The sequence below is a fragment of the Mesitornis unicolor genome, unplaced genomic scaffold, assembly GCF_000695765.1.
Source record: "Mesitornis unicolor isolate BGI_N332 unplaced genomic scaffold, ASM69576v1 scaffold13851, whole genome shotgun sequence".
Taxonomy (NCBI): domain Eukaryota; kingdom Metazoa; phylum Chordata; class Aves; order Mesitornithiformes; family Mesitornithidae; genus Mesitornis; species Mesitornis unicolor.
The window spans coordinates 1-20464 of NW_010163270.1; the positions used below are offsets into that span (position 1 = coordinate 1).

A 20464-nucleotide genomic window follows, 5' to 3' on the forward strand; every position below is an offset into this window, starting at 1 on the left:
CCATAGTTTTCAGTAATGCCATTTGCTCTGCAGTTCTGCAGTTCCCGTTCTTCGCTGCTGTCTGGACCACTTCCAGTACCAGCGTGGAGCACTGCAGTTCAACTGCTGCGTTCCCTGGCCAGGACCTTCCAGAGCACGCCGAGTGCTTGCTTTGTGCAGGTTGAGGCTGCTGCTCCAGATACATGCTGGTTCCTCTCTGCCTGCTGTCGAGAACAGCATTAGTTACCAGTAGCCCCCTTCCTTGCTCTTTTGTGCTTCTAGTTGACAAGGCATTTAGTCTTAGGGGATTGTTGTAGCAAAATGGAGACGTTCATGCTCTCTTTTAGGTAAAACTTAGCCCCACTTTCTTGTCTTTGGAATAGTAAAAGGTGCAAGAGGAATGTAGGCTATTGCTGCTGTGAGACTAACTAACACCAATTAACCCCTTGGTTTCTGTTGCAGGCCTATGGGGGTGCCTACGACGTGATGAGCTCCAAGCATTTAAGAGGAGATGCCAATTATGCCTGGCCTACTGCAGAGGTGGCAGTGATGGGTGCAAAGGTAAATACGGGCTGATGGTCTGGTGTCCTGCAGCCGTCAGCACTGCTGCAGCCACAGAGGTGGCCCAGCGAGATGACCGCAACTGTATTTCCTCTGAAGCAGCTTACCTGGGCACACACTTGTGTACTGCGGTGGGGAAAGGGGCTGGTGGGGTCGGCAGCTTTCCTCTCTGTGGGCTGAAGTGCTGTGATGGACCTGGTGCTTTACCTTTCTAGGGTGCTGTCCAGATCATCTTCAGAGGAAAAGAGGCAGATGCAGAAGCTGAATATGTGGAGAAGTTTGCAAACCCCTTTCCTGCTGCTATGAGAGGTACGGTTATCTCACACATTGTTTTGAGTTTGCCATTGCACATAAATAAATTTGTAGCTATTGAGCAAGCTTTTTGCTAATGAGCAAGTGATTTAGGCAAGATGTGTATCTGAGTCGGAAAGGTGATGCCTTCATAGCTTGTGCATGTGAAGGAAAAACACATCTAGACAGAAGACACATCTTCAGATGGAAAGAGACTGGTGAGATGTGCGGACTGTACTAAAAAGTGTTTTAAATTTTGTAGATAATATAAAGCATCTCAAAACTCAGCCTTAAAAATACAGGTGCTTTGACATCCCTTTGACAGTGGCCTTAAGAACGGGTGAGAGACCAGTTCAGTTCAGTGATGTTCCCCAGGACTCTTTGGAGTTAGTTTTTGCATTTTACTTCCAGCTTTGAAGCATTAACTGTGGAGGTTCTGGAGTCAGCACTCTCTGCTCCCAGTTACGCTGTCTTACTCTGATTAGTTTGGTGTCTCATTTAAATGCCGTTCATAGTGCCACAGGGCTGCGAAGACTTTGCCAAGCTGTTTCCCACTATGACCAGAGTGCTTGGTATTGCCCCCTCTGGTTTTGCAGTAGACCCAACTATTACTGCTCTTGGAGGCACAAAATACCAAGAGACTCCTGCACATGCAAAGCCAAGGGATGTTTCTTCTGTTCAACACTTCTGAGCCTTTAAATCAGACTAATGGAAGGAGGTGGTGTGTCTAAAACTCTGCAGTAGCAGGTGCAGTACTCAGTAAAGTCCTCTCCATAACGTTTTTTGACTTGCTAACTTCTGCAAAAATAAAAACAAATGTTTCCAATTTAAAAACTGCTGACACAGCAACATCTCATTTTCAGGCTATTTTAAATTATTTTTGTAAATTAATTTGTGGCTTGTGAACTGTTCACACCAAATACTGTTTTGAGTTGGCTAATTCATGTTACAGCTTAGTTACAGAAGGCTGAGAGGCAAACTCTTCATGGTTGGTCAGAGATTTTTGGTTCTTTTTTTCACAGGGTTTGTTGATGATATCATCCAGCCTTCGACCACACGCATGCGTATCTGCCATGACCTAGATGTGCTGGCTAATAAAACACAGCCCAGTCCCTGGAAGAAACACGCCAACATCCCACTGTGAGTGCGAGGAGGGGCTTGGCCATATGGGAAGACGTGGCAGTGTTCTGAACACAAATACTGTTAACTGAAGGTCTGCTTTGCAGGGTAAAAAGTTCCATTTTGATTTTGCTAATGACTCAATAAATCGCAGTACATATCTCATTTAATCTGGGGTCTTACCAGTTCATCTCTCTAAACCCTTTGTGGTGGGTTAATCATAAACACAACCTGCAGTGCCTACTGCAGGGGAGCTGTTACTGATTGCCAAGGTCAAATGCTCCCTCAGCTCCTCCGTTCTGCAGGCCCTGGAGGGGGCTTGGAGAGGCAGAGCCGCAGCGACCTCTCGCTGCTGAGAAGTCAGATCCCCGTGGAGTTCACCCTTAGCCCTGGGTCCACCTTTGGGGTCTGACTCCACTTCCTGCACCACAGACTTACAGAGAGAAAAGTCCTGAGCTTGTGTTTCAGTGCACTGGGATCCAGGCTTTGCCAATCTTGGACTGATCTGATCTGTTCTGTCCTGTTCCTCTGCTGGGCTGGCCCGAGTGGCCACTGTGCTGTGCTGTGCTGGCTGCAGCAGCGCTGGAGCTCAGGTTGGTGTTGGTGACCTCCAGGCTGTGGCCAAAGTCAGGCTTCTCTGGAAGGGCAAGAGAGCACGCACCCAAACTGCAAGTTCTGGTGGGACATAGAAATTATTCTCCCTGACTGGGGGGGGCTTTTCTCCCTCAGCAGAGGGTTGAAAATGAGACCTCCAGAGGCCTCTTTCTGCCTGATTATTTTTTTTTTTCCATGGTTATTTGCCAGAGTTGCAAGGAACCCCTGCAGTACATGTTACTGCTGATCAGCCCTGGGCCCCATGCTCACTCCACTCATTAGATGCTGCATTTTAACCACAGCCCCAGTCACATTGAGCACTGCTCCAAACAGCAGCCAAGCATGTGAAGTCCTGTAAGGACCTGTCTGTTGTAAGTAACCTCAGTAACTCATGGCACTGTTTTATGAGACAGAACTGCCCTACCTGCACACTGCAGCTGCTCCTGTTTGCTCCCCAAGTGCGTCCTGAAGTGGAAGAAAGAAGACGGTGACTTTGCAGGCAGCTTCCCTTCCCAGGTGGGTGCAGCCAGTGCCCTGGTGAGTGCAGCCATGGAGCTGGGAGCCTGTACCTGTGAAGGGGTAGAAGACAACCACTAAAAACAATCTGAAAACACAAAACAGCACAGAAGGAGCTTTTCAAGTGTGAGTCCCAGCTGCACAGGTTTTTGTAATAGCTAGAAGCAATGCATTAAGGTTCTGGATATGCTGCCCTGGCTGCAAACAGATTGGAGGGAGCTGCAGGAACATACCTGGTTGCATTTCAGCAGAAACGCTCTGAGCGTTTCCGAGTGCCTGTACGTGCTGCTCCAAGGAACGCAGCTGGCTGCAACAAGGTAAGGTAAACTGACATGTTCCTGTGTTGGGGTCAGAGCCATGGGATGAGTTCTTGGTGAATTGTGAGAGAACATGTAAGTAGAGTGTGTAAGAGTTGGTAAGGACCAAGACGGTTTCTCAAAGGCAATCAGTAGCCGAGAGTGGCTGTGTTAAGTGAAGTGATAGTTTCTTCAGCCTGCCCAGTGTCATGAGAAACCCAATGCTCATTGTCACACAGAATGAAGTACAGCTTTTCTTAATTGTTTCCTAACCTCGTTAGTTCTGTAGACTTCATCCTCTCTTCTGTCCCTTGCCAGCACAAGAATTCTGCTTTGATATCCCCTCAATTTCCAAGCAGTGAGTTGCTCTACCAGCACAGTGCTTTGGAAATGCACTGGAAAGCTGCTCTGGCCACACTGGATCTCTTGAATTCCAGGCACCTGCAGAAACAGGAGGTACAAAATAAAATCCTTTCAGCAGAGAACAGCCCTTGCACCTAGCAGCATGACCAGTTAGTTACCGTGTTCCACAGTGCAGCAGGAGCTGAGTGTAGCTAACAAGCTGTTGGAGCTGTGTCCTAGGAACAGTCCTGGAGTGCAGCTCAGACCGTGAATCCCAGCCCTGCTCCTCACCTCTGTATCTTGTGACTTCTTCTGACTTGGATGGTTTTTCTTTAGGAAGTGGGCCAGATGATTAAAAAGTCATTTTCTTTAGTGCTACAGAGATGAAACCATTTGTGGGTTGGACAGAAATAGCTCCTTTCTCTCTGAGACATGGGAATAACGAGAGGATGTTTTGTTTCAGGAACCTGCAAAACTCCATTGAGCTCAGGTGTTGTTGGAGCTTCCAAGCCTTTCCCATTTCCATTGCTCCCTCGAGGTCCAGTTCCCTTCAGACGGACAGGGCAGGAGAGTGAAATTCTTCTCAGAATTTGTGACAGCTCAAACAAGTGTAAGTTTTAACAATACAGTTCTAACTTGTCTAATGCCTTACCAGACTGACAGCAATCTCACAATAAAACCCCCCAGGTCAACCGAAAACACACGGCAGTGGAGGGGAAAAACCCCACCACAACCAGATTGGGTTTTCCTTTCTGTGAGGCTGACGGGGTAAGGGAGCTGCAAGGAATCTGGTTGTGAAGCCTGGACTGTGCGAGATCGACCTTGCAGTGTTTCCTCTAATCAATGGGATGACAAGATGTGATGGTCCAAACGAGCATTTAGAAGAGAGTTATAGTGAAGAGGGTGCTCATCATACTCATGATTTTGAATAGTTTATTAAATGAAAGGTGAAGCATCAGTTTTAAATTGTACAAAAGGAAAAAAAAAACCTCATATTGTAAATGTACAATTTACAGAATTACTAGCAAAACCAATCAAGGAGACACTCATAATACAAAAACCTATTGACTGCAAACTGAACTGGAAACCCATTGCAGGTACCGTGATAATAAATGTTTGTTATACAGTATTCTACAATGTTAAATTAGGAATCAGTTTTCCACACAGAGGACTGTGAAGCACAAGGTTCGTCTGAGACCATGACTCAAACCGGGCAGCATTTGTGATGCTCCTATGCTCACAGAATTATTGTGTGACGGGATAACGCAGCCACTCCTGCCCTCCCCTGTTCCTGCTGGGGTGGACAGAAAAGGGGAGCTCATGTTGTTTATCAAGTTTTTGGGTTGTGTGTCACCCAGCTGACACTGCAGGAACCGCTGCGTTACCTCGTCAGACATTTTTGGCAACCTTGTCTGAGAACTGCAGGTGTTGTAGGAAACCTCAGCTGAGACGTGGGTTTGTTTGTAAAATTGGATTCTTCTCCCTCCCAGCAAGCGAGCACTGGGCGTTACTGGTTTGTTTTTCAGTAAGCTCGTAACAGAAAAAAGCTCCAGAATTATTTTGCAGTTGCTAAAAGAAAACAAGCACCTCTAAAACTGCTGTGCTCCAAGTGGGTCAGTCTGCTGCGTATCTCAAATACCAGAATGCAGAACAGAAGATTAACATTTTGGGGCTGGTTCCTGGAGTCAGTGCAAGGTGTGGATGGCCAGCACCGCTGGTATCAGGCCAGTTTTAACTAAGTAGCAGCTACTAGGCAGAGTCATAAAATCGAAGCGTAATGAAATTCCAAATCATTGAAGACATTGAAAAATCTCTTATTACAATGAATTAGCTGAGAATGTTTGGGGTTTTTTAGGTTTTTTTTGACGTTTTAAACTTTTTTGAAAAATCATACTTTTTTTCCCAAAGAATTACTCTTAATATGCACAGTTAACACTGAAAATGTAGCTGTATTCCATTTTAAGCTTAAGAACTTCACCATCTAAGCACAAATTCCTATGCAGCACATACAGTACTTCTAACTGGCAAAATTAATTTACAAAAATAGCGCAAAAGGGTATTTACGGCATGGAAAGTAGACTTTTGTATGGTACAGTTAAAATTGCTTTTAATATGCTAAAGTGATTCCTTTCCCCCACCCTTGAATCGTTTTTCTAATAGGAAAGTTGCTGTTTATGTACCTTGGGTTGGCAGGGCTTGAAGTAGGTAGTAAAAACAGCAAAGTGATTACTTGAGAACCGTTTGTGTGTTTTACTGAGAATACTTTATTTGCTGGTATAAGTTGCTAAAAATGCACAGAGCAAGTACCAATAGAAAATTTACTGTTTTTGTGTCCCCATGTGCTATATAAAATGAATGTTACACAGCGTCTGTTGGAAAAGTGGCTTCATGGACATCTCTTACTTTATGTCCTATTATAAATAAAAATAAATCTTCTCAAGAGTATAAAATCTGGGTTTATCATATCAGAATCTGAAATTTTTTGGCAGAGATGCACGTCGTTAGGATTCTACCCTCTTCTAGAAGAGTGCTCTTCTCGATGCCTATGAGAGGATATAAGCGTACCATAATGTTAATCAAATCCAGTGTGTTCAAAAACACTTTTCTGTAGCCAGAGTGACCTGCTTATAGCATCGTTGCTAGTCAATGGCTGATAGGCATAGGTTTAATAAAAATGGCTAGCTTTTAAAACATAAAAAGGCAAATGTTAAAACTGTTTTAAATTGTACAGCAGAAAAATAAAGTTAAAAAGTTCTGTTTTCACTCAATGTTGTTTTCAGAAAACGTATGTAGAACAGTGTTTATTTCGACAGCTGTCTTAACAATTTAAAACTTCTCCTCATCCAGAAAAACAAAATCTGTATTAGGACAGTCAAGAACAGGGATACAAATGATTTCTGAGGTCAGCCCTTCTGCGATGACCGGATGGGCCAGCGTTCCTTTGCACCACTAAGGAGTTCCTCTTCTTTCTGGCACTACAAAAAGGGATTGACCTCAATCATTTGGTTAAAAATCAAACCGTATCACATCAAAAATGTGGTTTTCATACAAGCTATCACAGTATATAGGCCTCTAGCTCTAAACAATAGAGTTCCAAATTTGTAAAATGTCTTCACCAGACTTCAGAACATGGGCATTCCAAATCCCTAGAAAAGGGATGTAAAAGACAGTAGTTAATGAGGTGTAATGGCAATCAAGAAGAGCCTCAGACAGACTCAAACGAGACCAGTAAAGCCTTACTGAATCGTCCTCAATGATAGCTGCGGAGTCGAAGAAGTCTGGCCTCAGCTCAGCCCGCTCTCGCCGGTTTCTCGAAGGCGGCTGAAAAGAGGAGGCAGCAGTGTTAGAACATCCCATCACACAGGATCACAGAGTCATTGGGCTGGAAAAGACCTCTGAGATCATCAAGCCCAGCCTAAGATCATCAAGCCCAGGCTACCGGGTACGGGGTACAGGAGTCGTATGGCACCACAGCTCACAGCTGCTGACACTGCTCTGTGTTCCTGCACAAAGCAGCTGTGCCTGGGTTTCCATACAGGATCTGATACAAACACAGGCCCTGACACAGGACAGTACTTCTGGAATTCACATTTATTTAAGGAATGGGGCAAAAGCCGATGGATTGTGAAGTAATTTTAGGTCTGTGCTCATAGCTAAGGACTTGCGTAAGGCTCTTGCTACCTTAACAATGTTCTTGTGCTAGGGCTGTAGACCAGACTGCATAAAAACTGCCTTCTTTAACCATCGTTTTGCTTTTAACTTTATGGTGAAACTCTGGCTCTGACATGCTCAAAATGGATTTAGAAAAATAAAAAGTTACTTAAGATTTCATCATATTTCTGAGGATTAAACCCTTGTGTCATCCTTCCCTAGGAACAGGGAGTGATGTAAGAGTTAATGTGAGCTTCCTTGGCTTGATGGATTCCTTCATTTCCTCGCCTTGGATTACCAGTAAATGAGATTTCAGTTACTTGACATATCTGAATGCTAGTAAGAACCTCAGCATTCAGCAGCAGCAATTGAATTATTGCCTACATTTTCTTTCCAAGACATTACAGCTCAGTCCTAAAGTAACCTCTGCCTTGTTTGGATGTGAAAGGAGAAACACTAAAGCATAAAAATGTGAAGTGTGTAATATAAACTGATTATTTTTCCCATTTTACAAGGCGAGTGTTCATTCAGAACAGAGGCAAGCGAGGTGATAACCTCTACAGAGGCGATCCCCACGGCAGGCAGTGCATTGCCATGAGAGGAGCAGAAGCTGCCATCTGATGCCATGACCTGTTCAGGAGCAGTTCCAGCGTAAGGCATCACCTCACATCCACCCCACTGCTGCCTGCTCTCCCTTTTGGAGAGAGAATTTGGAACATTTCCCTTCTGTGATGTTCAGACAAGAAGAAATCAGGTTCAGGATTCTGAATTTTTTTCTTTGAGCTTCTGAGATTACTTTTAAATGAGCTTTCACCCATGTTAACCTTGCTATTAATAAGATTGACTGACCAGATCAATGACCATTGTGTCCTCAAATTCTTCGTTCATATCCTCTAGCTGACCTCGTGAGGACATCATGACATCTTCAAAGATGGGCTCGGCGTCATCTTCCATTAGACCTCGTCTGAGAAAACACAGAGAAAGAAAAAGTCATTTCCAGGCATTCAAATTTCCCAACCACAATCTCTGTCATTAAAAAGGATGTAAAATCCTATCCCTTAATGCTTTCACATAAAACTGTACACCGAGAATAAAGCCAGCACGCTTTCTAAAATATTAACTGGAAGAAAATCTTAGTAAAAACAAACCTAGCACTGGCGGAGGCTGAGGCAGGAAGCCCCATGTAATATCATTATAAACAGTAATTAAATTTGTCCCTAACAAGAAAAGGGCACTAACCTCACTGTGTTTGCTTGCCCTTTTACAAACAGGAGTTACGCTGTTTGCCAGGATCACTGTAAATCCCTGGAACCCAGCAGTGACTCCAGTTTCTGACACTGCAAGAAGAGACTTGGCCCCATCCCGAGGAGCATTTGGGCGCTGACAGACTCGGCTGGATCAGCACCAGAGCACACGGCACCCGGCACAGTGCAGTGCTCCAGCGTTCACCCATGCCTGCTCCCTCCATTGGGTGCCTTGGCAAGAGACGATGTAGGTGAAAAAGCTTAAACGTGTTCACAGGAAGAACGGACAACAACTTGGAGGAGTTCATGGGGCATCACTGAACAGACAGATCATGAAACCTCCCGAAATGGGAACGGTTCAACGCTGGGAGAAAGCAACAGAACTGTGCCACATCTGCCCTGGGCTAGAGGGCGCCATGGCCTGGGGTCCATTCCAACGTGACACAGCTGTTGCCCTGCCTTTGCTAACGAGAGTTAGTTAAAATGACGCAGCAACTACTGGCAGCGACCTAGGAAAGGTACCATTTAAAACGCAGCGCTGTGATCTAAAAAGGAGATGATGCTCTGCACACTTACACTGCATGCCTTACACCAGTTCTGCCTTTCATGTAGTTCATTCCTGTCCTGTCCTTCCGATTTAAATCTTCTAGCTTCTGTTGGCCCAACCAAGATATCTGCATCTGGGGACTAACAAACATAAAGCAGCATTACGACAGAGAACAGTGAAGAATTCTGAGTTGGGTAAAGACAATATCCATCTCCTCAAATTTTGTGTCTGGCCATGCTTTAGATTAAGGCGTTCAGATTCCACCCATCGCTGTACACGTCTGCTGGATTCCCTTCCACAACTTGTCTCCTCTCACCGTAGGTGCACAATAAAACCCATTAATTATTGTAATAAAAACAGCTACATAAAATACGTGCATTACTCATTCATTAGTGTGGTGTGCACCTGAAGTGGGAGCACTTTTAAAATTCATTTCATTAAATCCTACTTCACTGTCTCAGATCAGCAAAACATGAGCAAGAATAGATCCACATTAATAACTGACACACATTTTAAATAGAAACATCACACAAGTGAGAAACAAACGGCTTTTAAACAGATACCCAGATCAACTTAAGCATCCAGTAACTTAGCCACGTGTGGATATCTGAAAGTCTGCACTTCTAATACCATCTAAATCCAGCAGCAGACAGCATTTGGTGTGATTTGTGTGCTGCAGTGCAAGGAAACAGCAGTCAACCAAGTGCAGATCTCCAAGAGCAACACCAGCTTTTTTATTACGCAGTCTGTTTTGTTTTGACCGCAGAGTGGAAAATTGTTAAGAAGGAACCGAGATCCAGAACATCTCCCTTATCATCCAGAAGGTACGGCCACATCTGGGAGGCCGTGGTTAATATGGGGACAGAAGTCATCCGAGCTCATGTATGGCAATGTCAAATATTGTGTGTGCCAAAAACTAACAGGCACTTGTAGCCAGCTGAGCTGCCAGTCTCTCCTGTGGCGGGCACTGGTTAACGGGTCGTGTCAAGGCTCACTCTGCTGCGCTGCTGATGCCTGTGCGTGCTGCACAGGGCACAGAACAGGCTCTGCTCTCAGAAGAGCACCTGGCTTTAGAAGTTGCTCGGATTTATGAGAACCTGTGGTCACCAACTGGCAGACTTCAGTAGCTTACAACATGGTAGCATACATCTAACCCTCATCATGTGAGACTAGAGAACATTTCACCTTCCCAGGCAAAATGACCATTACTAATTATTTCTATTTAGAAAATACTATGAATACAGAACACAGGATGAAGATGTACAGTTTAGGATCAAGCAGAGCGACTGCACATTCAGCTGGGCAATGTGTGTCAAGAAAACCACGATGGACAAGAGCTGGAGGAAAACAAAGAGGTATATCATGGCTGTTTTAGGCTATACTGAGTTGGTAGAAACCCAATTCCTCTGGCCATCACAGTATGACTCTTATACAGATAAATCAGATCAGTAAATTTAGCTATAAAAGTTATTATCTCCAAAAAGGTACTGTTATTGTCTTCAAATTAACAGAAATATCACATTATAGCATTCTCTGAAGACTTCTTAAACACCCTACTGACAGATAATTACCAATGGGAGTTGAGTGACACAAAGTACACACAATTTAAGGCAAAATTACCCCAGAAATGGGAATGACCAGCTCAGCAGCTAGAACTGGACTGAAGAGTTACTTCAGAAGCAATCGGTTTGCATGTCTGGAGAACCTGACCCGTGCCATGACAACAGGGCAGAGGGAAAGGAAAGAACATCCAAGAGGTCAGACACCAGGAAGGAGATACTTTAACATGAGGAATTTCTACCATGATTCCACTACAGTTGCTGAGCTATAGCCAAGACATTTCCAGCTGCTTTTGCAAATAAATAGAGTGTTTGTGTAGCCACAGATTATCTGTGTAAGTGACGTGCAACTCCTTTGCCTCATGGTATTTGAAGTTGAGATTCCAGCACTTACTTGTGTAGAAAGTCTTGTTCCGACCCCTGCTCCGACTCGTGCTCCTGGATCTGCTCCCCCATCTGCCTGGTGTTCTCCCTCAGGACAGTGGAGGTGAGCTGTGGTGCCTGCAGCGTCCCTGGGGTGTGGATGTTCTCGCTCCTGTTCAGCCACGAGCCCTCTAGACTCTCATCTGCAAAGATAATGAATACTGTAAATTCCTGACACAGTTCCGACAGTGCAGTGCAGTATCGCTGCCTTCAGGATCCTCCAGCCAACTCGCTGAACCCTGCTTCAGTAACCAGAGCCTTCCCTCTACTGACAACATTTGCAGCTCTGACTTTGTTTTGTGTTCTTTTAAGCAATAAAAGCTATTCCCAGCAGTAACAACAATTTAAAGTAGAAGCATTTAATAAACAAACAAAAACCCCACTGCAAACAAATACTGTATTGGAGCACCACCTGAATTGTTGTGTCTTGCACACATCTAACAAAGATAATTCCCAATTGCTGAGTTTCCAATCTAAATATAAGACTGTTAATCTCATATGCATGCAGCAACTGAGGTACAGTTTCCACTATTCAAAAGGAAGCATATTTAAGGTGTAATGCAATCAGTAATGCCTACTGCACATCAAGCAGCACCCAAAATGAAGTCTGTGGTGTCCTTCCAACGATTTCTATTACTGTGCAGGTTTTTAAAACGCATCCTGAGGAAGCAAAACCGTGTCCTGCAGAAAGGAGGCACCGTTTCATCTACCTGAGCTCCAGGAATTCCTGGCTGTAAGACACTGATGGGCTTGGCACGTCTACTGCTCAATGGAAGCTATGGTGGAGAACAGGCCTGGCTGTAGAAATGCATATGGACACACTTTTAAAGAATATTTTGGGAAACTGCTGAATATCCAGGCAAATTTGCATTAGATTCTGCACTGAGGAGTTACTGTCATAGATACCAACCTTGGATAATTCTCTGAAGTTTAAAGATCCCACTTACCCCTCCTCTGTAGAGAGACAGTACATTCATATTCACAGAAGTGCACCCTACATCATACAGATTAACCAGGAACAGATGCAACCCTGTCAGAAGTGGGCCGTCATACCCAGTACCTGATGAGCATGTTTGCAGTGTTCTCCAGTACTGCAGAAATACTGATCTCTAGCAGGATTTCTGCCTTGGGTTTGCTCTAATTGGGTTTGTTAATTAACAGCGGCTCCAGAGCGAGGCACGGCAGAAACCTGCAGTCCACACCTGAGGAAGGTGCGGATCCAGTAACTCCACACACGCCACCTCTGCCCAAATTCACCAGCAGCTTCCAACAGCTCTGAGCCTGCACATCTCGTGGAGACAAACACCAACAGGGACTCGCAATGGTGTTTCTCATACAGACGTGTTCCAGCGTGACAGGAATTTGCAGAACAGATGTCTTGTTTCTACTACATACAGATTATATCCTGTATTTTAGCATTAACTGATACATCACAAGGACTCCTACGAATGAAGGCTGTAATGTATGTACAAAACCAGAGCTGTCTCTACCAGACAACCAAAACCGTACAAACCTTCTACTCTCTTTTTGTGGAGCGGTGGCCGTCCTTTCTTATTCCTCACTGAGGAGGCTTTGCTGCTGCTGCTTCCGCTGTTAACGGACATCCTGTCGTCTTCGCCCCCCGTGACGAGCGAGTTTCTGTAGGAGATGAGGGGAAGCCACACATCTTCTCTTCTTTCCATCATCTGCTCTGTCAGGAACTTCTCCAAGTAGGTGTGACTGAAAATAAAGGACAGTGAGGACAGCGGTACAGCACAATGGTTCCTCTTTCATTAACCTGCAACCCCTCTTCATGTTGTTGAGAGCTTAACACAAACCTTGGTGTTTCCTTAATTCAGTAACATGTGCTGATAGGGTCCTGTGTCTCTGACTGAAGGAGCATGTGTCATTCCCTCGAATGTCACCATGCACAGGGCACTCACAAACAATATTAAATAATATTAAATATTATTCTCTCCCCAGCATCCTCCTCCCACGTTTGTCTGTGACGACTTCGCACCTCATCTGAATTCCTTTCCTATTTTGCACGGTGAGGAAGCCACTTCTATTGCTGCTGTGTCCACAGACCGAGTTAGAGCCACTGCTGTGAGGATGTGGGACATCCTTTTGCATCTTGGAACACGAAAAATGGTTTCCCCAAATGCAAGCAGTTATTTTTCATTTAAAATAAGGAAGATCTGTTCCCCTGCCACACAGAAGACCAATGCACACTCGTTAACTTATGGAAACAACCCTCCTGTATATGATCTGGAGGGCGTTTGAGTTGTCTGCATTTCCCACTGATTATTTAATTACGGCAGTCAAAGCAGTCCTCCAGTGTTTGCTGAACTGTGCCAGCACTGGTATTCTGCACCGAGGACGGATGACACATGCAGATGTATTGGATGGGTAATTCATTTTTTGGGTGGGGAAGCCAAGCTGGAGGACTCTGTGTGAGAGGCAGCTCTGTGGTCCTGAGCCTTCAGCACCGTTCTGGAGCGCATCCGGAGGAGCAGCCCCTGGCTGGGGTCAGGGACAGGGCTGGGCAGGAGGCGGCCAGGCCAGGGATGATCCTGCACACGGGACGTCTCCAGCAGAGGGTGGTCACGCACCTTCCTGCTCATGGGCAGCCCCTCTGGAGGGGGGAAGGTCCCTGTGGGTTGGAGGAGAAGGGCAAATCCCATCGAAAGCAGAGCAGAGGCTGCAGTGTCAGCGAGGCACCGGGTGAAACGCAGCCATCCCTGATGGGTGCCAACAGGACAGAGCTCTCCAGGGAGGGGATGGAGACATCTCCACAAGAAACCTTTGCATACACGCAGGTTATCTGGACTCTTCTTATCGTGGCCACAGGCAATGGAACCCAGGTCACGTCTGAACTCATCTCAAAGCAGTCATTTAGCACAGATCAGATAAACTGTGCCCTAAGGGACCTGTTTCATTCAGCTCAAGTGAATAGCTCACATACAGATGACTACAATGAAGACAGATAAAACCATGAGAAATTATTCCACCGCAGCAATCTTCACAGTCCTGCAAAAGCAGCCGTGGTTGTGTGTGTGGACACCAGGAGCAGGAGAACCTTCGAGAATCAATGCTAAATGGCAGCACAGGAGGCGAAGGAACAAGATCTCCTCAAACACTGCATTTCGTGTACAGGATCAGGTCAAATTGAGCTGTCATAAACTGTACAGAATGATGGGACTTTACATTTCAGACACTGGAGAAACTTGTGGAAGGGATGACGCCTGCACCGGAAGGATGAGCCTCGCTAAATTAAAAAGGAATCAGGCTAATGGCACTTAAACTGACAGCTGCAGGAGAATCTGTGGTTCAACCAGGAAGACAGTCAGAAAATCCTATTATCCTTAAGTCCTGTCCTGAAGAACAGGACAGAGGTTGAAAAGACTTAACGATACAACAAGAGGAATTTCAGCAATGCAGTGCCGAGCTGGCCCCACCGGATCACCCAGTTCTCCAGCTCATTTCACCGCTTCCTCTGCTGTGGTTGCTGAATTGACAAATTACTGACACAATTTAAAAAACTGATCGGTTCAAAGGGGTATACACTAAAAATTACACAAAGCTAACCAAGATGCATTTCCTATAGCGCTGATAAAGCTGTAATATTCATAACTGTTAACACTAATAGAAAAGACCTTTAAACAGATGTCTTAACAGAAAAACTACAGAAAAGTTCGACAGAAAGAATCAATGCAGGTGGTGACAGTGGATATCTATGACTTGAATTTCATTGTGGTCAGAAAATGGACTGGAAAGACACCCATAACCATCAGTCAGAAGATACGGCAACTGCAGTTTTTAAACGGCCAGAAAGTCATTCAAAGAATTCAGTTCCACGCTGGGCACTTGGTGCTTGGCTGAGTTTGGACTGGAGATGAAACCCTCTTCCTTTCTCTCTCACTACTAAAGGCCAAATCCTGGACATTTGATAGGAAACAACTAGAAGTGCAGTGTTGTTATCTCTGCAGCGGTGCTGACAACATCTTCACTGTGAATTTGCCCTTGACAACACAGTTTGGTCTTTGCCAGTTACGTTGATCTCTGCAGCCGCACTGCAGCCTGTTCAAATGCTGCTCATAAAACAGTGCTTCTTGCTCTTTATTCACAATACCTCTGATTTAGTTCATTTCCAGTATTTAATCCGCAGTAATTACCCACCGCATCCAATCCAGGCTGCTTGTTTTAGCCCGCCAGGTCTCTGCCACCCTGCTCTGTCCTGACCAGCACCAGTCTCCTCTCTCAGCCCCTTCCTCTGCCCTACTGTGCCAGCAACAGAAGCCTTCACAAACCTTCATTTCCCAGTTTAACTCAATATATTAAACAACCAATATAAGTTTACATTTTATGTAAATATCTAACAGAAACAGATGTTACTGCACTGTTTATGGGCCTGTACATTTCCTGCACTGCTAACATTTAATTTCTTGTTTCTTGCAGCCTGAAAAAAGACTGGTTCTTATTTTCAGCACCACATGGGAAATCTTAAGGGATGTTGGTTTGTGAGGTCTCACACTCACCTCATCAGTGGGTCTGATTCTCCTTTCTCATTTATTTGTATTACTTTAAAATACAAAATGATGAATAACTATGTATGTGAAATGTCTCACTGGGACTTCCGATAGCCCTGGTTAACGCAGAGAGCTTAAACACGTTACCATGATTAACAGCGCCCAGAACCCGCAGCAGAAAGCAGAGCTTTACTTACACAGTCTTCTTGTCCTGTCGCAAGAGTTTAGAAGAGAACTCACTTAGCACTTCGAGGAAAGCAAGGTTGGGAGGGGGATAATCTTGTCCTTTTTGATTCTGGTATTTGAAGGCAAACTCGATGCCATCTCTACAGTGAAGAAATATGAACATTTTCAGGCACTTGTAACAAAAGAAAATAACGTTGCCCAAAAGCTGAACTGTGATGGAGTGGCTCCTGTTTCTGCACGAAGCAGAAGTTTGCAATGAGAATAATAAGTGAGATATAACAAAGTATAACTTTTGTATCAAGAAGCCAGAGAATTTACTTCCCTGTACATTGATCCGTGCATCTCTTTGGTTTACCATTTGAGACTAAAGAAACCAGTTCACTATCACGCTGTCCAATAAGGGTGCATGCACGGCTTGACTTCTCCCTTGCTGGGCACAGGAAAGCGTCTGATAGCATTTGATCACGCTTTGCTAGCCCTAATGACTTAGTCTCTGAGACAGCAAACTTCAGTATTTGAACCTTTTTATGGCACGGGAAAGTCATAATTTAAATTTAGTGGCACCTTTCTACACTTTGCTACACAGTAGTTAACTTAAAAAGCTTCACTCCACTTAAAAAACATAAATTCGAAAATATTTTTGAATTATCTTTCTATAGAAGCTCTTGGTGCCTACAGAACAGAGTGGTGTGGTACAAAGAACCATCTCCAGCAGTTAGATGCAGTCCACACACGTGTGTATAATACCTACGGCTTTACCTGATAAACATGGCCACTCCATTAAATTCCAACAAATAATTAGGTGGCAGCTCGTTTTTCCTCCTTTCTTACACACATACTTGTACACCCCCCACCATTTTTCTACATAAACTAGAAAAAACGTCATTATTCTGGGACCCGTTACGGTTGCATACCTTTAGAAAAGGTTTACTGAGCATGAGTTTTGACCTGAAGTGATATAAAAATCTCATTTATTTACCACCACTCACTTGTGCAGTGTGGCCACAGCCTCTCTCGTCTTGATCTGATCCAAGCCAAAAGTGAGGGCAAACCGGCGGGCCAGCTCCTTGATCCCACTGACATGGGCGGATGTCCTGTCCAAATTGGGACCTTGCTCCTGAACGAGCTCATTGAACAGCTGGAGAAAGAATTCAGTTATTGACATCTGTCAGCTGGAAAACACTTCTCTTGAGAAGGGCTTTTGTGCTGAACCTGCTACTGAGGTTGGACATCGCAATGACTGTTCACAGAGATGTGACCGTTCTCCCACATCCAACGTTTAATCCACGCCAGCTCCCAGACCTCCTCCTGTCGCTGCTGTTTGCCAGTTGTCCCCACATTGTGCTGTTCTTTAACAGGATTCTGCACGTACCTTCAGTGGATCACCTCTGTTACTCTCCCAGCTCATCAAGATGGTTCTGCATTCTCGCACTATTTTCTAAAATACCTACATCACCATCAGATCAGCAGCATCTCTGAATTTAGGAAGGAAAACTGCTATTCCATCATTCAGAGTTTAATGAATATCTGGGCAGCATAACTGGGTAAAGATCCTTTCAGGACAGTAATGATCTATTTCCAAACAGTTCTAGATCTTCTGCTGGTATTGCCGTTTAGACTACATTTCCCTGGCTTGCTAATGAGAATATCGAGGGAGATGGTGTCAGTGACAGTACTAAATCAAGCTGCATTAAATCTACTGTTTCTCTGACATCCACAAGCCCTGTTACCGTAAAATTAATGAAAGCAGCTTAATTTGACGTGATTTCTCCTTGACAAATTCCTACTGGCTGTTACCTATCACTTAGGCACTTGCAAATAGTTGGTCTAATTGTTTTTTACCATGCAATGATACCGGGCTGACTGATCCATGGCACCTGGCTTCTTCCCCTCTTTTAAAGCGTTTTAAAGCCACCCCCTGATTCTTCTGGATGTTCATCTGCTTTTCTCAAGTTCTCACAGATCTGTCTCAGCTTCCAGATTGCTACAGGAATCCCTTACTACTCCAGAATGAATTTTGGGAGGCCCAGGTGATTTGAAATCATCTCATTTATAGAAGTTATTTCTCTATGTAATGGGATGTAGCTGGTACTTCAAGGGCCTAAATGCGATTTAGTGAAGCACACAGCTTATGCTCTTGGCAGAACATGGATGAATTTAATCATTAAGCCAATAATTTATAGTTGATACAAATTTTTCAGGAAAAAACATATCTAACAATATTACAAGACTTAAACTAATTAGCTGGAAGTTTGAAAAATCAATCAGTATTTGTCAATATCAGTACATAGAGAAAATGTAAAGAAGATGGATTACTTCCAGCTAATGTTAAGAAGAAAAAGCCATCCTAGTTGTTCCTGTTCACGAGGTACCAGTGAACAAATGTTGTGAATCAGCTTGGACCAGGCTGCCCTCAAGGCTCTCCTCTCCCTTTCTTCCATTTGAATCCAACCAAACCTTGGCCAGTGTGGGTTCAAGGAGACGGAGACGACAGAGAGGAGGGGTGACAGCCTGACCTGAGGAGCAAGATAACCACAGAACAGAGGTGCAGTGTTTTCACCGAGTTGTAAAGGGCACCAGAGAAAAGCCTGTCCAGTGTTCCTTGCAATGAGGCATTTCCAGCAAAAATCAACATTCTTACCTGTTGCAAACTGAGAATGAGCGTCTTTGCACACTGGATTTTATCAATTTGCCTTGTTTTGCTCAGGGTTTCCTTAATGATATCCCCATAGTCATTGTAGTACTAGGAAAAAAATGTGGAAAAAACCTCTTTACATCTTTCAATTTAACTCTTATGCAATTTCTTACAGTTTGAGCGATACAAAGATTACTTGTAATTCTTCTTGTCTAGTCTAGAATCCAGGTTGTGTGTGAGTGGGAGGCAATATTTCAATGTCTAAATTTAAAGTGACTGATAGCCTGCGCCCAGTGATGAGATAAGGAACCTCTGCATTTGTTATCACTTTTTGTAACGAATGTGTTGAAAAATAACCAAAAGAGTATTTCTTACCCCAAACGAAACATTTGATGACAGTGACCCATGGCTGTGAACCCTAAGGAACAACACTGCGTGGAGCAGACACACCTTCCACAGGCAGCAGTGCGTGAGCGGGCAGCAGCTCACGGGTGTGCAGCTCCATACACAACACCAGGGGAGTTAATGGCCAACAAAGGAACTCACTGAAGCCAGAAAGCGGAGTGAGGAATCAGCCAGGATGAAGTGCTGATTTGCTTTGATGTTAGAAGAATAGCTGCTGAAAACCACAGCCTCTGGTGCTGACCATTTGGGTAGAGAAGCCTGTGTGACCATTAAAACTTCCCAGCTGAGAATGTATTTTTTTTCCTCAAACCAGTATTCTTTCAGCCTAATACTTCTGCATTTGCAACCACTTATTTTCATTCCTTCTTCAATATTGCTTCCACCTTCTTTGGTACAGAGATCCTTCTGGTTTGTATTCAATTTAAACTCAATTTCTCTCTCTCTTTCCCAATGTCAAGGGGAAGAGGGCGCAGGGAGAGGAGAGGAACACCCTGGAGCAGCGGGCAGGAAACCAACCTGGGTTGGGACAGCTTCAAACTCCTGCTCTGGAAAAAAATGCTAAGCAAGACTGACCCTGAGCAGCGACCAAAGGCTTATAAGGCTTTCCAAAGTGAGCCACCTTGAACTGCTGCACTGGAAGGGAGAGGGGCCCTGGCACCATGATCCGTGTTCAGCTGGGTAGAGAAGAACACGTGGAGCTGTACCTTCATATAGTGCTTGAAGATATCTGCTGCTGCATGCATGTCCACAATGTCGTAAATGATCAGCTTGCTGAAGGCAGCCAAAAGGTTTCTTCTCTTGTGTAAAGCTTCTATTTTGTTAGCTTCATCTTCTTCATCTCCCTCTGAAAGCATCAACAATAACATGTTTACAAGTACCCGCTATGTTCTAAAGCAACGTTATCAGAGAGTAGCTGCTAGAAACCATCGGTTCTTTAAAACGAAGCAAGGCCTGCTGCAGGAGAAGCTGAAATGAAAGGTGGTAATGCTTGAGTCCTCCCTGTGTTGGGACATTTGGGAAAGGTCAGGAACACGAGGCACCGCTGACCAGGGGTGCTGCAGTCCTGGACAGGTACTGAACATCCACAGGGAGCTGAACCACCGATTTCCTTTACCCTGTAAAAGGCCAGGGTGAAGAGTTGCTGAATGCCGTTTCCTTAACTCCTGACACACAGGACATTTGGAGACATTCTTGAACATGACTAAGCTACCAGTGTTTCACGTGAGGAGAATCAGAGGCAGCAGTATTTCTACTGCATGCCCTGGATTTTCAGATCTGAAATCACTGGCTCCAAAAGCCTCAATAACAAGAAGACGTAAAATTCCGTTGTGAAAACATTCCTACTGAACGGCAATGTTTTAGGTGTTAAGTCCCTGAGTACGACTCCATTCTGTGAATTAAAATGAAACTACACACACAAAACGTTAAATATAACATCATGTAATAAAAGCATATTCTGCAACTTATGTAAGAAAATGAAATCGGCTATCAAAGTTGTGATAAAACACAATATTCTGTGGCATTTAGAACAGCTTGTTCCTGGAGGGAACCTTCCAGCCCGTGTGAAGCAGCACAGCCCCATGCAGGGGGAGGAGAGACAGCGTCACT

General features: G+C 44.5%; 1 protein-coding gene across 2 annotated transcripts in view; it reads right to left on the reverse strand.

The window, feature by feature from the left end:
* Window positions 1-6229: 6229 nt before the first annotated feature.
* Window positions 6230-20464, reverse strand: part of STAG1 (stromal antigen 1) — a 118446-nt gene continuing 104211 nt past the window's right edge. Inside the window, exons 24-33 of one of the 2 annotated variants that reach the window (XM_010193915.1) lie at window positions 19561-19700; window positions 18458-18559; window positions 16806-16954; window positions 15828-15956; window positions 12636-12841; window positions 11094-11265; window positions 9170-9280; window positions 8199-8313; window positions 6939-7019; window positions 6230-6844 (exon numbers count right to left, since the gene is read on the reverse strand). In XM_010193915.1, coding sequence (XP_010192217.1) covers window positions 6821-6844; window positions 6939-7019; window positions 8199-8313; window positions 9170-9280; window positions 11094-11265; window positions 12636-12841; window positions 15828-15956; window positions 16806-16954; window positions 18458-18559; window positions 19561-19700 — 1229 coding nt within the window. In that variant the 3' untranslated portion in view covers window positions 6230-6820. The remainder of the gene's footprint in view (window positions 6845-6938; window positions 7020-8198; window positions 8314-9169; window positions 9281-11093; window positions 11266-12635; window positions 12842-15827; window positions 15957-16805; window positions 16955-18457; window positions 18560-19560; window positions 19701-20464) is intronic. The other variant, XM_010193914.1, reaches the window with a different exon arrangement.